The 14,127-nt window shown below is 39.5% G+C and overlaps 1 protein-coding gene across 12 annotated transcripts in view; it reads right to left on the bottom strand.

Moving 5' to 3' along the window:
- MAST4 (microtubule associated serine/threonine kinase family member 4) overlaps positions 1-14,127 on the bottom strand; it is a 642,435-nt gene that overhangs the window by 234,715 nt on the left and 393,593 nt on the right. The window contains exons 1-2 of one of the 12 annotated variants that reach the window (XM_055421946.2): positions 4,808-4,956; positions 798-878 (exon numbers count right to left, since the gene is read on the bottom strand). The exons of 10 other annotated variants lie outside the window; for them this stretch is intronic. In XM_055421946.2, coding sequence (XP_055277921.2) covers positions 798-878; positions 4,808-4,854 — 128 coding nt within the window. In that variant the 5' untranslated portion in view covers positions 4,855-4,956. Of the gene's footprint in view, positions 1-797; positions 879-4,807; positions 4,957-14,127 lie in introns of those variants that run through there. One more of the 12 variants, XM_055421951.2, reaches the window with a different exon arrangement.

Genomic DNA, 14,127 nt, shown 5'->3' with positions numbered 1-14,127 from the left:
GCGGCATGGAAAGAAAATTATATATATATTAAAAAAGACAAATGGGTAAGGGGAAGTTGGGTTGTGATTAGATCCGGCGAGACGAATTCTATTCACAGACACTGAAGTCACGGAAGTCCTAATAGATTGTACGTGCCATACATACAATGCTAATGACATTTTCTATTATGTACTCTGGATAAGCTGGGCTAAAATGCAAGTAGACTTCCTTGAAGATGTTTCTCTCCAGAGAAGAAAAGAATGAATTTATATCAGCCTGTGAGTGAGAGGGTGGGGGTATATACATGAGGATTCTAAAAATTCAAAAATACTAATGGTTTTAGACAAGTCAAGTACTTTGTCCTGGAAATAACATGACATAAAATAATTTATAGCATACATAAAATAATTTTTAATGTGAGTTAGAAAATGTTTCCTAGAAACTGTAATAAATAGTATTATTATAAAAGATGAATCAAAATTCATGACTTTCCGTGCAGAGCATTTCCTAAGGAAAGCCACATGTAACATACACACAGGAGTCAAACAAACTACTAATCACTGGACAGTAAGTGAAACAGGAGTAAGACACGCTCAGTGGAATAAGCAAGGTACATTTTCTCGGTGCTCCTGTAAAGTCATCAGGTAAAGCGCTCAACCAGTTTCCTCATTTCATATGTTAATATGAAGACAACAGTGAAGGAAAAAACAAAACTGTATTGCATATTGTGGTCCACAGTGTTCAGATACTCGTGGTGAGATATGCGGGTGGGAAGGCGAGACAAAGCAGCCACGGGCAGGCACTGGAGCGCGCTTACCTCCAGAAGTGAAAAGCGAAGAGAGGACTACAGGGGCTGCCTGGGCTGGATGGGGTTGGACTCAGGCTCCTTGGAGTGAGACTGAAAGTTAAAATAACATCATTCCAAGTGGGAGAAATGATGGCAGTAAAAATAGCATAGCTCAGTGAAGGGACTTCTGTTCCCTTTAGACCAGAATCATCACGGCATGCCTATCAGTACCACTAGGTAATCACCTAACCACGCGCCCCTTCGCAGCTCTGAAACAGACAACAAGCACAATGCTGCCTGCCGAAATTTACAGTCTCCAAACTGCTGCTGCCATTTTTATTTGTGCCTTTTGTCACACAGCAACTTGGCAGATATGTTCGACATGTGATTTTTTGCAAAGAAAAGTCGGTGATGTTTTTTATATTGCGTGTATTCTATTTCCAAGTAAGAATTAATGGTAAATCTGTATCAAAACCATCGAGAAGTAGTCACCAGAATAGAAATGAAAATTCAGGCTAAATACTGTCATTTTTTAAAAAAACAAAGTAACAAATATTTCCATATAGGAAGTTATATTTTAAAGCACTTTTTAGTGAAAAATAGTCAGCAATATGTTGTCTAAGTCTCATGGTAAAAAGTGTTCTTATGCTTATGTCCATAATAAGGAACTTCAAAATTCTCATATATGGTTATAAAGTATTTTATTCTCCAAGAGGTTTTTTTTTTTTTTTCCTTCAAATTCATCTATCAATGGACCATCTTAACTCCTACTCTCATCAACCCATCCAAGCCCCCAAGCACACTCAGCAGCCAATTCTCAAATATTGAGTATGGGGGCCCAAGCTTAGAGTCCCTTTACCTTTTTTTTCTTTTAGCCTCATGGCTCTTCTCTTTTAGAGAGGAAAGGGAATAAATTGTTGCTCGTTTACTTGCAACAATTCTGCCAAGAGATCTATGAAGTAAATACTAGTCGATTTCCAATTACTTTCACATGGCAAAATCAAAATAAGAATTAGCTTAGTATTCTAATACCAACTCTTAAGCTGAAGTGAGCCCTGAAAACTCCTGCTACATTACAACGAGTTTCTTCAAGAACATTCTTCCGCCCGTCCTTTGGTCCATGACTCTACACTGTACATGATCTTACCTTAGGCAAAGAGTTCTTGGAACTGAGTTACATACTGGCTAATTCAAGCTGGTTGTGCTCTTCACTGAACAGAGAAGTGGCAGCTGTGGCTAACATCAGATTCAGGCTTACCAAATTCTTAACGCATCCTACTTTCCCATTATATGGATAATTGAGACTTGGCTGTATTTGATTCAAACCAAAATGTGAGTCATTGCTCACAATGCTCCAATTTGTTTAATAAAATGTTTCAAAGAAATAACATTTTATATCTTCTAAAACCACTCTTGGGCTTGGTGCCAATACTCAGTACACTAAGGAACTGATTTCCTTATACATTCAGAGCACATTCAGAATCTGCTGCTCTTCAACATACTGTACTCTAACTTAGCAGCTCACTGGAAAGCCCTCATGAGTGCCCACTGATAGAGCCGTCATCTAGTCTAAGTACAGTCTTATCTTTTTTTCTGGTCCTAAAATAGGCATGAAAGGACAATGGAGCCACTCAGTGCCTCCAAGCAGAGACATGTTATCATATGTGCTATAAAGTGTCTATGAACCTAATTCTAAACTAAAATTGAAAAAAAAAACCACTCAATTTCTCAGAAATCAGAAAGCTATGCATAGGCTCTCTACATATGAGAAATTTCTGAATAAATTAATAACCATTAATTTCTGAAATATTAATATATTTGCTGTCTCACATCCAGGATTTCAATTTCTGAAACAGGAATCAGAAACGCCTCATGTTATTGATAAATCAGATGGGAAAATTTTGAATTGCCTCTACAGTGTGTAAAATATGCTAGTGTAAGAGTCCATGCTGCAGTATCTATGGAATAAACTTTCCTGAAGAAAAACAGAAATGTCTTATGAGAGAACATTCAAAAGCTGTTCTGCACAGTTTGTCTGTTATAAGGTCCCCAAATAAATAAAATTATATACATTAAATGTGCCTTTAATAAAATCAATGATAAGACTTTTCATTATAACCATTCTCTGCAGTGCTAAGAAACTGAATTTACTCAAAGACTGCAGAACGAGCTTTCTCCATGAATGAATATGAAATCAGCTATGTCTGCCTAAGAGTAGTTTTACATTTCAAGGTAAACAAAATGTTCAAAGTGAATTTCTATTGTCATTGTCAATGACATTGAAGAGTGATCCTCTATTCTACTGCCTCAAGCTCCTCAGGTACAAAATAAGCTATTTCAGATCCACAGTGTCATGTACCAGGGTAGAGGCTAGACTGAGGGGTTATGACCCCGGGACCAAAACAAAATGCAGGGAACCCCCTGTGTTGAGCTGACCTGTATGTCATCATCACTACTGGCAATGTCCTAAAACTGGTGGCACAGCTCAGCCTTCCCAATTATAGATGGAATAGTAGATACAACTGAGTTTGAACTTTAGAAAGCAACTTGAAGTATCTCCTGTTAATGTGGATGAGATGTCAAAAATGAGAGAAAGAAAAACTGTAGTGTGAAATGATACGCGCCAAAGCCAAAGGAGACACCAAGGAAGCCGCACAGCCAGAACGAAATGTGACGGTGAAGTTGGGGGTTAAAGCCTAAGTTTCTGGGCCTGGAACACAGAGCCACAGGCATCTGAGCTGTGCAGTTCCAGAATGCTAGAGAGAGGAGGATTAAGTAGAAAATCGTGTGGATGCCACTAAAATATTCCACACAGAGGAGGGGGGCTGAATGCCAGGGTAGAGTTGGGGACAAATCAGTAGCATTGGGCAAATACTCTTTGTATCTCTGTTGTATAAAAAGCCATGTCTAGCAAGAAGGTTGTAGGAGCCCTCTAAGTTTTCTAAGTGAGCACTTGTTAGTTAAAAAATCAGTGTGTAATTTTAGAGCAAGAACTGATGGATAAAGCACTCAAATCGCTTCAGAAATGTCATGTTTTCATTCATTTATCAACTGAGGAACCAGTTCCCCTTGTGTGACGCATCTACAGGGTTCAAGGGGAAGAGTGACTCCTCGGAACTAGGCACAGGTCTCCCCTGCAGTATCCTCCTGGAAGGAGTCCAGCATGAATGAGATGACCAAGGTTGTGCAGATTTCAATGAAAATGCAATTTTATATCTGTATGGCAAGTGAGACAACATATTTATATTTTTCTAGCAGAAATCTATGGTGCTGTTTATTATTTTAAGTGCGCCAGCACAGACTAACTCACAGCTTCTGCATCTTTGACAAACAGATTTAAAATAAAAATTTGCTGACACTTCCTGCATCACAGATGTTTAACTTCTGCGCCACAAATTAGATGTGGGCATTTTACATGGCTGCATCAAATCAGAAGGCAAGTCAGATGTGTTAATGGGTTAAAAAAAAAAGGTAAGCAAACACAGAGCTCAACTAGGTAAACACACCGCATGAGGTGGCTGGAGACTCTGCAGAAGGACGCAAAATGTACTACAGTTCATTAATATTCTGCTGCACAGATAAAGCATGGATCACATCTAATAAGTGTGACAAATAACCCTTCTCTTCCACTCTTATCCATTGTAATGTCTTCTGTTATCCAAGCCAGACAGAGGCCCTTCTTTAGAACAAGACAGCATGGGGATAAACAAACAGTAAGAGAGAAGGAAAAAAAAAAAGACACACCACGGCCTGCTGATACATTCTTTCACAATGAGCTGCTAAGATGTTTCCAGCACTGAGGTTTAGTAACTTTAAATATGCAGCAGCGCTTGCTTTTCCTCTGCCTGCAATGCAAAACGCTGGGTCGGGGCTTCCACATAGGCTGAAATCAAATGCCATACATTTCAGACAGGTTCCTTCCAGCTCACACTGCAGTGCTCTGAGGCTGTCAGTACAAACAAATGCTAAAGAGCTATTGGTCGCAGGAAAGCGAGTGCCATGCAGAAAGCATTAAAATATTAAAGAGAGACAATACTTACTCCAAGGTCAGCCCCGGAATCTGTAGCCTTTCCCGCTGGGCTTTCATGGTTGTTATATGTTCACACACTCTATTGTAACCATGACACACATTCCCTGCCAGCGTCCCGGTGATGACAGAGAGCCGAAATGAACCTCTAGAAAGGGCTGGACTAACCTTCTCTCGAGGGGGAGGGGGATCCTGCAAGTTTCGGTCCTTCCACCTCCAGCAGTAATCAAGAGATGTCAGCCGCTTTCCTCAGGTTAACGGCCGTGCACACTGCCCTGATTTCGTTAAGGGAATGAGGCTTTTGGCTCTGCATATCAAGTAATTGGTTTCTGATTTTTTTTTTTTTTTCAAAGAAAGTCGCTCCTCTCACAGACCCAGTTTTCACCTCAGTGAAATGAAAAGTCCTCTTCACCATGCAGACTGGAAAAAATAATAACAAAGCAACAGCATCATACTTATAAAAGAGTTTATTTCAGCAAACCTCAACTATTCCCTGCCTCCTGGGGATGCTCCTGAATAGAATTTGGCCACCCGCAGGAAGTTCTGCTTATTCTTTCCCTGGTGGAGTTAACAAAATCAGTCATGTTCCACAAGAAAGACACGGGGAACGGTTGCCCAATCAAAATAATTAGATTTTTTTTTCTATATATGGCAATCATCAGAAAGAGGAATAAACTAACTGCCTTAATTTGGGGGAAGTTGAACTCTGCTGTGAGGCAAAGACTTGTGTGAACAGGCAAAACCCTACAATTGGGAAAATACCAACTGGAGACACAAGAGATTGGAGCCTGTATTTTCATTTTGGAAAACTGATTTTTAAGAACAGCTCAGTGCTAAGTACATTAACAAAAGCAATCAAATATGAAAAAGGAAGGAAACAGAGAACAGATATTCTGGAAGCCTGAAAGTTTCATCCTGTATTTATTCAAGGAGCACAATTTTTCACAGTATTCATAACTTGGGACTAAGTGTACCTCCATTGCTGTGCAGGAAGAACGTATCTCACTCACTTCCTCTAATGCAAATTTTAAAATGATTTACAAATTGGCAACCATTGGTTTATTGAGAAGAAATACGAGAACAAATCAGGATTTTACTTTAGCAAGTCTGGGTATTTTACTTTAGCAAGTCATGGCTGTTTCACCACAGCAACTGTGTTCAAGCGGTTACATTTTAAAGGCCATGAAGTCAAACTCATCTTTTAACAGAAGAGGAAGCTGAGGGCTCACAGTTGGTGGTGGAACCGGGATTAGATTCGGGTGTGTTTATTCCTGTCCCAGACCTTCAGAGTAGGAATGTTACGTGCAACTGATCAGGTTGTGCCCTGCACAAGGGTGCTGGGCAGGAAGGGACGGCAAGGCTGAAATCCAGCCTGCTTCTCACTTTGCCAAGCCGGCACTCAGGCTCTGGGCTGCTTCCACCTCTTTCTTCCCCTCGCTTTTACAACGTTACACTCGGCTATGCACCATCTAGAGGATCATCTGTCTGTGTGCCTACTAAGGTGTATATGGACTAGAGGAAGTCCACATGATCTTCCCTGAAACTTTACATCCTAATCTGCCAACTTGCTCTGTGGCATTTGTTAATGTTACTTCTCCTCCTTTGTGAGCTCACAGAATTAACCAACCCTGCACCCTGTTACAGGCAACATATCCACATAGAGAATACTCACTGGTTAGTACTGCAAGGAGGCACATAAAAGTGTAAACTAATGACCATAAGTAGCATAAAAGCATAAAACAACAAGAAATAATGAAAATACAAAGGAATACAAAAGAGGAAGGATCCACGTTGCTCCCCATTCTACCCCCAGGATACTTTTTTGCAATGTAAAATATCCAGAATCTCACCATTCTTTCCACCCAAAACACCTTGATTCAAGATATATTGTGTCCTGACTAGGTCACTGTCATTTCCTTCTAACTGAATTCTCTACTTTCTCCCTGCCACCCTCCTACACTTTGTTGGCCACACAGACTCCAAGATGCTCATTTTCAGAATGTGTCATTCCTCTGCTCAAAATTCTTCACTAGTTTCCTTCTTATTCCAAGTAAAAGCCAAAAACCTGGCAAACTTGGCCACAAAATGGGACAACTGAGCATCAATAGGAGTGACAGTAGCAATATGTTAAAATGTATCCAACGTTTGAAACTGTGAGTTCAAGGAGATAGGAGAGGAAAGAAAAAAGGAAGGAAGCCAGCCAGCCAGCCAGGGTCTTCTTTGGAAGATGTTAGAAAACGATCCCATTAATTTTAAAAACTGGTAAAGGGGGAAAATCGAGCACTTATCCTGCTTTCCCTATGAATAGAACCTCATAGATGCAAAATGATTCTCTTCATAGACATATTCCAAGTGGTAAATATGGAATGAATGGCAACATGAGATTACTGCCATTTTTAAACCCCAACAAATCAACAGATCTAGGTCATAATCCATGAGAACTGCTGACATTATGAAGAGATCACTGTGCTGCTTGAGATAACACATCTGAAGTCTTCTCATCAAACCAAGCCACGTCACTGTGGGATACAACCGAGCCTCTACATCAAAATGCCACTTTACAGGAAACATAGTGACAAAGGAACATATTAATACCACAGAAATATGATCGTGAAAGCCAGAACAAATGATCCGATCCCTTAAACATTTTCAAACCAATAGTGGAAAAAAAAAAGATAGGAAAAGAATCTCAACCTTAAAAAAGACTTGAGAAATATTGACTAATTGCAACATATAAACATTTTGGGGTCCTAATATCAAACATATAATCAAACATTTAGAAAACAATTACTGTAATAGACTCCCCCCACACCCAAATATGTGCACACATTGTGGGTATTTGTTAATACTAATAATTTATCTTTAAATACAATATTGGAATCAATCATTTTTAATTTCTCACCTTCCAGAGATATACCCCCAAATATTCACAGATAAAATGTCTAGGCTTAGCTTCAGGTTAATTAACCCAGAGAGAGACAGTAAGATATATGAGAGAAAAGTAGGAACTTCCCTGGTGGTCTAATGGTTAAGAACCTGCCTTCCAATACAGAGGACGTGGGTTCAATTCCTGGTCAGGAAACTAAGGTCCTACATGCTATGGGGCAACTAAGCCCGCATGCTACAACCCAGAACTGACACAGCCAAATAAATAAAGAAAGAAATATTTTTAAAAAAAGAAGAAGAAAGAAAAAAAGAAAAGTGGCCCTGAGTAAATATTTATTAGGCCTGGGTGATAGGTAGATGGGGGTTCATTACACTGTTCTGTTTAGCACATGCCTGAAATTTTCTGTAAAAAAAATTGAAGAAGAGTTCGTACGAGGACTGCAAAGATCCATGTGACATGTACAGGCCCATCTCCCTGGCCTCCTCTCCTACAACTCCCATGCTCATTCCTGGCTGTTCCTCACATGCACCAGGAACTCCTACCCCAGGGCCTTTGCACTAACTATTTCCACTGCCTGAACTCTTTCCTCTGAGATATCCAGATATCCTGCCTATTTGAAAGGAGAAGCCTTCCCCACACCTAGTGCTTCCTTATTATCCTGATGTCTTTTTCTCCTCTGTACTTATCACCATTTGATGTTATTGTTACTTATTGACTGATTGCCTGTCTTTCCCTATGCAGGGAGGCGCCAAGAAGGTAAGTAGGTCATGTGTATCTCCAGTGCCAAGAACAGCTCACACAGGTTTCCAACACCTATCTCCTGAAAGCTGAATAAATGTCTCTCCCTATATAGCTGCAACCGCCACCCAAAGAGACTTGGCCTCTTCTTTCTCATAATTATAGATTTCCACAGCATTAATTGTTGAAATTTACATGTCAGAACCATGACCTCAGAGAGTCGTCTTCAAGAGACTGGAGAACTGGGACTTGTTCATTTATCACGTGAACACCCAGAAAAGCCCCCGCTGACTGGAAGGAACACATCAAAGACCAGCTGCTCACATGCAGGTGTGGAGAAAACCAAGGTCACACGAGCCTAGTGTGTCGCGTTTTGACGGGAGGTGCGTAGGTGGGGAAACACTGGTTTAAACTACTTAGGGGTCACTGAGAAGTCATTCACAGAGGATGGAGTTAAGCAGCCTTCTCGTCTTACGAGACAAGATCACTGTGCAATCACATTGATGGTGGCAATACGGATTTGAACAAACCCAGTGGCATGGCTTAAGACAGGGTTCTTCTATGTATTCTCTAGAGTAATAGTTCTCAACCAGGGCCAGCAATGTCTGGAGACATTTTCAGTTGTCATACCTGGGCAGAGATCAGGGATATTGCTGAGCACCCTGCAACACACTAAACAGCTCCCACAACAAAGAACTTCAGTTCAGTTCAGTCGCTCAGTCGTGTCCGACTCTTTACGACCCCATGAATCACAGCACGCCAGGCCTCCCTGTCCATCACCAACTCCTGGATTTCATGCCAACAAAGAACTACCCACCCCAAATCAACAATGCTACTCTAGGAACCCTGCTGTAAAAGCAAGTATCAGTTTTTGCAGGACCCTCGGCCTCATTAATCAGTTTCAAATATTTTGCTTCTGATTTCATTGCACTAAGCTTAGGGGGGAAAAAAAAGAGAGCAGTCTTTTTATTCTGTTTCTCAGTCAATATTTCATCTCTCAGCAATATTACTAACCTAAGTGTATGTAATTCTTCCATCCTGCTTTCAGGGGGAAGGGTTTTTTACCAACAGAATCCTAGAAGTGTCTCTAGATCACAGAGACCTAATTACCAGGGTCTCCACGCATACCGGAGCAGTAGCCTAGACATCAAAATCTGCAAACAAGACAACCCAAACTACAGGCAAATGAGCCCTATGGTGACACCGCGGCCATGAGTGAAGGGGCGGCACACGCAGCCAGCCAGGCACATTGACCAGAGGCACACAGGCAGACAGGAGTTACACAGAAGGGTTTGACTTCTTAGATGAAATTCAAGGCGCAGATCTCCTCAATCCAGTATTTTCTCATTTTTTGTCTCTCTAGACTCAAGGCTTCCTTAAGAAAGATACAAAACCCCAAGGCAAGAGTGAAAATCAGCATCACTCTCCCTGAATGTTCAATTATTTATATATTCTTAAAAGGTGGGCATGGTTGAGGGAAATGTTCAAAAAAGGTGTGTGTGTGTGTGTCTGATCTCTTCTTTTATAACTCATAATCCAATAATAGACCACACTATTAACATTTTCACTCTCTCATTAGCTGATATCATTTATAATCACTTTACTGTATACCTGAAGCACTGTAAATCAACTACATTTCAATACAAAATAAAACTTAAAAACCTTAAAATTTTTTTTCAGCAGTCCTTGTTCTAGGTATGAGAGATGTAGGAGTGGATGAGACAGAAAGATTCATCTATGGAGTCCATTTAAGTTGGGGAAACTGAATAAGGATATAACTAAGATCATTTCTGATAAGAACGGGTACTGTGTAGGGGCCCTCACAGGTGACATGATGATCAGTGACTCAGGGAGCAGACACTGCTTTCAGATTGGGGCCAGGAAGACTCAGTGATATACAAGCTTCATCTGCAGGCTGAAAGGAACGAGCTCATGAGGAGTCAGGTAAAGAGTACCACAAGCAGAGAGAATAGCAATCGCAAAGTCTCTGAAGCTGGAACAGGCTGGCTCATTTAACGGCCTTAAAGAGGGCCATGTGCCTGATTGTAGTAACACCATAAACATTCGTTGAGCATTTATATAAAGCATGGCATTGTGTGGGATGTAAGGATGAATCATATTCAAGCTTGATTCTTAAGGATTTTATCATTTAGCAAAACAGGATGAAGGCTAGAATATAAGTTAAAGGAGGAATCAGTTTATGTTGCATACACCACGGAGATGAAGAACCAGGTTTTAATTGTAATGATATCTTTAATGATGAGTATTAGCTTTTCAAGCAGGCCTTTTTGAGAAGTCAGTAAATGATTTCAAAGCGATTCTCCATCACTTCATGAACCAGGTAACATGAACTGCCATGTGTCCATTCCCTGAAGGACATATATCAAGTGCTTCCTATGGGCAAGACATTAAAGAAGTAAGATGGCTAAGCTAGGACCCCTCCCAGTGGCACAAGATGAGGAAAGATGCAAGCAGAAGCATCTTCCACTCTTTCTCCCTTCTCTCTCGTGCCTTCCCCTGTTCCTCTTCCTTCCCCTTTCTTAACAGAGAAGGCTTACAGCCAACACCTACATAGTTTGCTAAAGATACCTTAAGACATTTAAGGTATCAAAGTAACCACCAGTACACCTTTTCTCAAGAAACTGCTAGGGGATATGCTCCACCTAAATAATGAAGTAAGAGGAATGCATGAGATCAAGGAAAGCACAGGACATGGAAAGAAGTAGAGTGAATTACCAGGAGGAGGGTAATGATGATAAAAGGGAATCCCAAGAAAACAACCATGCAGAAGACCTACAGAGCATACAGACCAGTCTGCAGCAGAAAGATGGAGGTGTCCATCAATGGATGAACAGGTAAGCCAGATGCGATAGATGAATGGAATGGAATGCTATTCAGTCTTAGAAGGATATTTTGATATAAACTATAATATGGATAAACCATGAAGATACGATGCTAAGTGGCATAAGCCAGTCACAAAAGGACAAAAAAGTTGCATCTCCTGTTAAAGCAAAAATCTTTCTCAGTTTTCTCACACACTTCTCTTCTGGGCTTCCCTGGTAGCTAAGTCGGTAAAGAATCTGCTTGCAGTGCAGGAGACCTGGGTTCGATCCCTGGGTCAGGAAGATCCCCTGGAGAAGAAAATGGCAACCCAAGCCAGTATTCTTGCCTCGAAAATCCTATGGACAGAGGAGCCTGGTTGGCTACAGCCTGTGGGGTTGCAAGAGACAGACACAACTTGTTAACTAAACCACCACCACCACACACTTCTTTAATATACTCCCTCTTTTTCAAAAAGTTATTCATACTCTTCATCATTCCAGGCAGGATTTGGGGCAATATATAAGAATATACTACTCACTATTTAGTAAATTACAAATGAAGCAAAGCAAAAAAGTAGACACACACAAGTAAAAGTACATTAAGTCAGAACCAAAGAAAATAGAAAATAGAATATAAGGACAAATCCATGGGAAAATATGAAACCAAATATTCAGAAAATACAGAATGATAAAGGGGCAAATTTGATGGCATTATCTGGAACCAAAATAATTAATTACTCACCCAACATTATATAGTTAGTAAGTGACTGAGTTAGAATTCTAAATTGGATTTTTCTGACTCCAACTACTTTGTTCTTTTTTACTAAATAAAGTACACTACACTTTTCCAGATCATAAAGTATAAATATTTTTGAGTCACTGGACAAAATAATTCCAGGAACATTTTTCTAGGTAAGATATTCAACATATTTAATTCATATAAAAATTTAATTTCAACAGAATTTTGGAAAATATATTGCATAAAATCAGATATACTCTGGATAGGTAACCCAAAAGGTAAGCTAATAAACTCTCCTTTTGGACAGATAAACTCTGTCAAAAATGGTCAGTAAAAAAAAATATTAAATGACACAAGGTTTGGGGAAAAGAGTCACAAAGTACTTTCTGGAGGTGGTAACTGACAAAAGACCTCTTCTGTCCCCACACTCAGCAGCGCCATGGTTATCTCCTGTTGGGACAGATCTTCAGGGGTATGGGGTGGACAGCAGAATCCTCACTATTTTCTATTTTTGTGAACTGCTTAATCACTTGTGGCCTGACCCACTGACAGCCACACCAACATCTTTCAAGAGCTCATCTCACGTTAGCAGAGTTCCTCATTAGAGAAAGGCCTTCTTTAATAGCTTACCCTAATGGTGTCTGATTTGTAATATTAAAAAAAAAATTTCACACTGTGAATTACACAACTGAGGTATTTTCCACAGCTGGAGCTTTGTGAAAACTTTTATAAACAATAGATGCAAAATCTAGAGAGACCTAAACGAGGTAACATGAAGACTGACGAATCAAAGAAAAATCTTGCTTTTTAAATAAAAGAGGCGGAATGGTAAATTCAAAACCGTTTAAAAGAAAGAAGTGAAAATTCAGATGGTGATCAGTAAATTCTAAAGACAATGGGTCATATATAATAGTTAAGCTCTTTTAGGGGAATGTTATCATCTATATTTATGGACTTCAGGTTCTGAAACCTGGGGAAGACAATGTATAGAGACACAAATGTTTGCATTGTCACTGAAGATTTACAGTCTTCTTTAAAAAGGCTCCTCTCTCTGAAATTTCTGCTCCCAACATATCTTGCATAATTCCAAGTCAAGCATATCCTTTAGTGATTATGAAATATTATGATGATCTGACAATGCGTAACAGATGACCCAAATGCATGTGTTGCTCTGCAGTTTGAAGTCATGGTAACAAAAACACCAAAATTACATGTCTCCATCACAGGGCATACAATGGAGACAAGCAGAGCAATGGAAAAACAAACGCCACTGCTTTATAGTGCATGCTTGATGGCTATCGTTCCTTTGACAAACATATACTGAATACCTATTATATGTGCAATACTGGAAATAATAAAGAAAATTAGTATTTCAGAGTTTTATCATAAAGTGTATACTTGGTTTAAAAACAGAATTTTATGGAAAAGGTTTTGCTGGCTACATTTCAGGGGAAGAAGGGAATGAGAAAGGAAGGGGGGAAGGTAGGACAAGCTGACTCAAACTTGCTTGCCCCAACAACAGCGGTTATACTGATTTTCATTCTGATATTCCAAGTTCTACTAAATAATACAACAGCTGAAATTAAAGCCTGGAAAGACTAATGTTGGCTTTGTGGTCAAAATATCTGCTTGGACTTCAAGCATCTTATTTGAGCAAGAGAGAAAATGTCTATTTCAATTGGGCAAGCAACATAAAGAGAATTACATGTTGTTAATGTGATACTTTCCATTCTCACCGATGTGCATTTTACAAAGTTTTTAAAAGAGTATATCCTATCTTATTTCCTTTACAGTCAGTTTTTCTTTTCTTTTTTTAGCTTGTAAGAGCTGTCCCCAGGGACAAATAAGCTGGGCCTGCATGGTATCATGAATCCAAAGAAGAAAACCAAACAGAGAATACAGGCTGAAAGACAAATATCACCTTTTTTTAATCTGAAAATCCTTCTCCAATTCCCATTTTTTCCATTGAAAATTATAATCTTTCAATGCAAATATGGCACCTGTTTTAGAAAACTAGGAATTGTTTAAATAAGCATCTTATAAAATCAAAGATTAATGTATTTGGCAAGAATATATTGCTGAGGTATATACATGAAGATGAATTTCCTGAAAACACAAAATACATTCTATAGAAATATACAGAGAAA

Source organism: Moschus berezovskii, chromosome 18 (genome assembly GCF_049115385.1).
Source record: "Moschus berezovskii isolate FMDL1 chromosome 18, NW_MosBer_1.0, whole genome shotgun sequence".
Taxonomy (NCBI): Eukaryota; Metazoa; Chordata; class Mammalia; order Artiodactyla; family Moschidae; genus Moschus; species Moschus berezovskii.
Note: the sequence above shows the minus strand (reverse complement) of the source record. Positions and strands in the feature narration are given on the sequence as shown.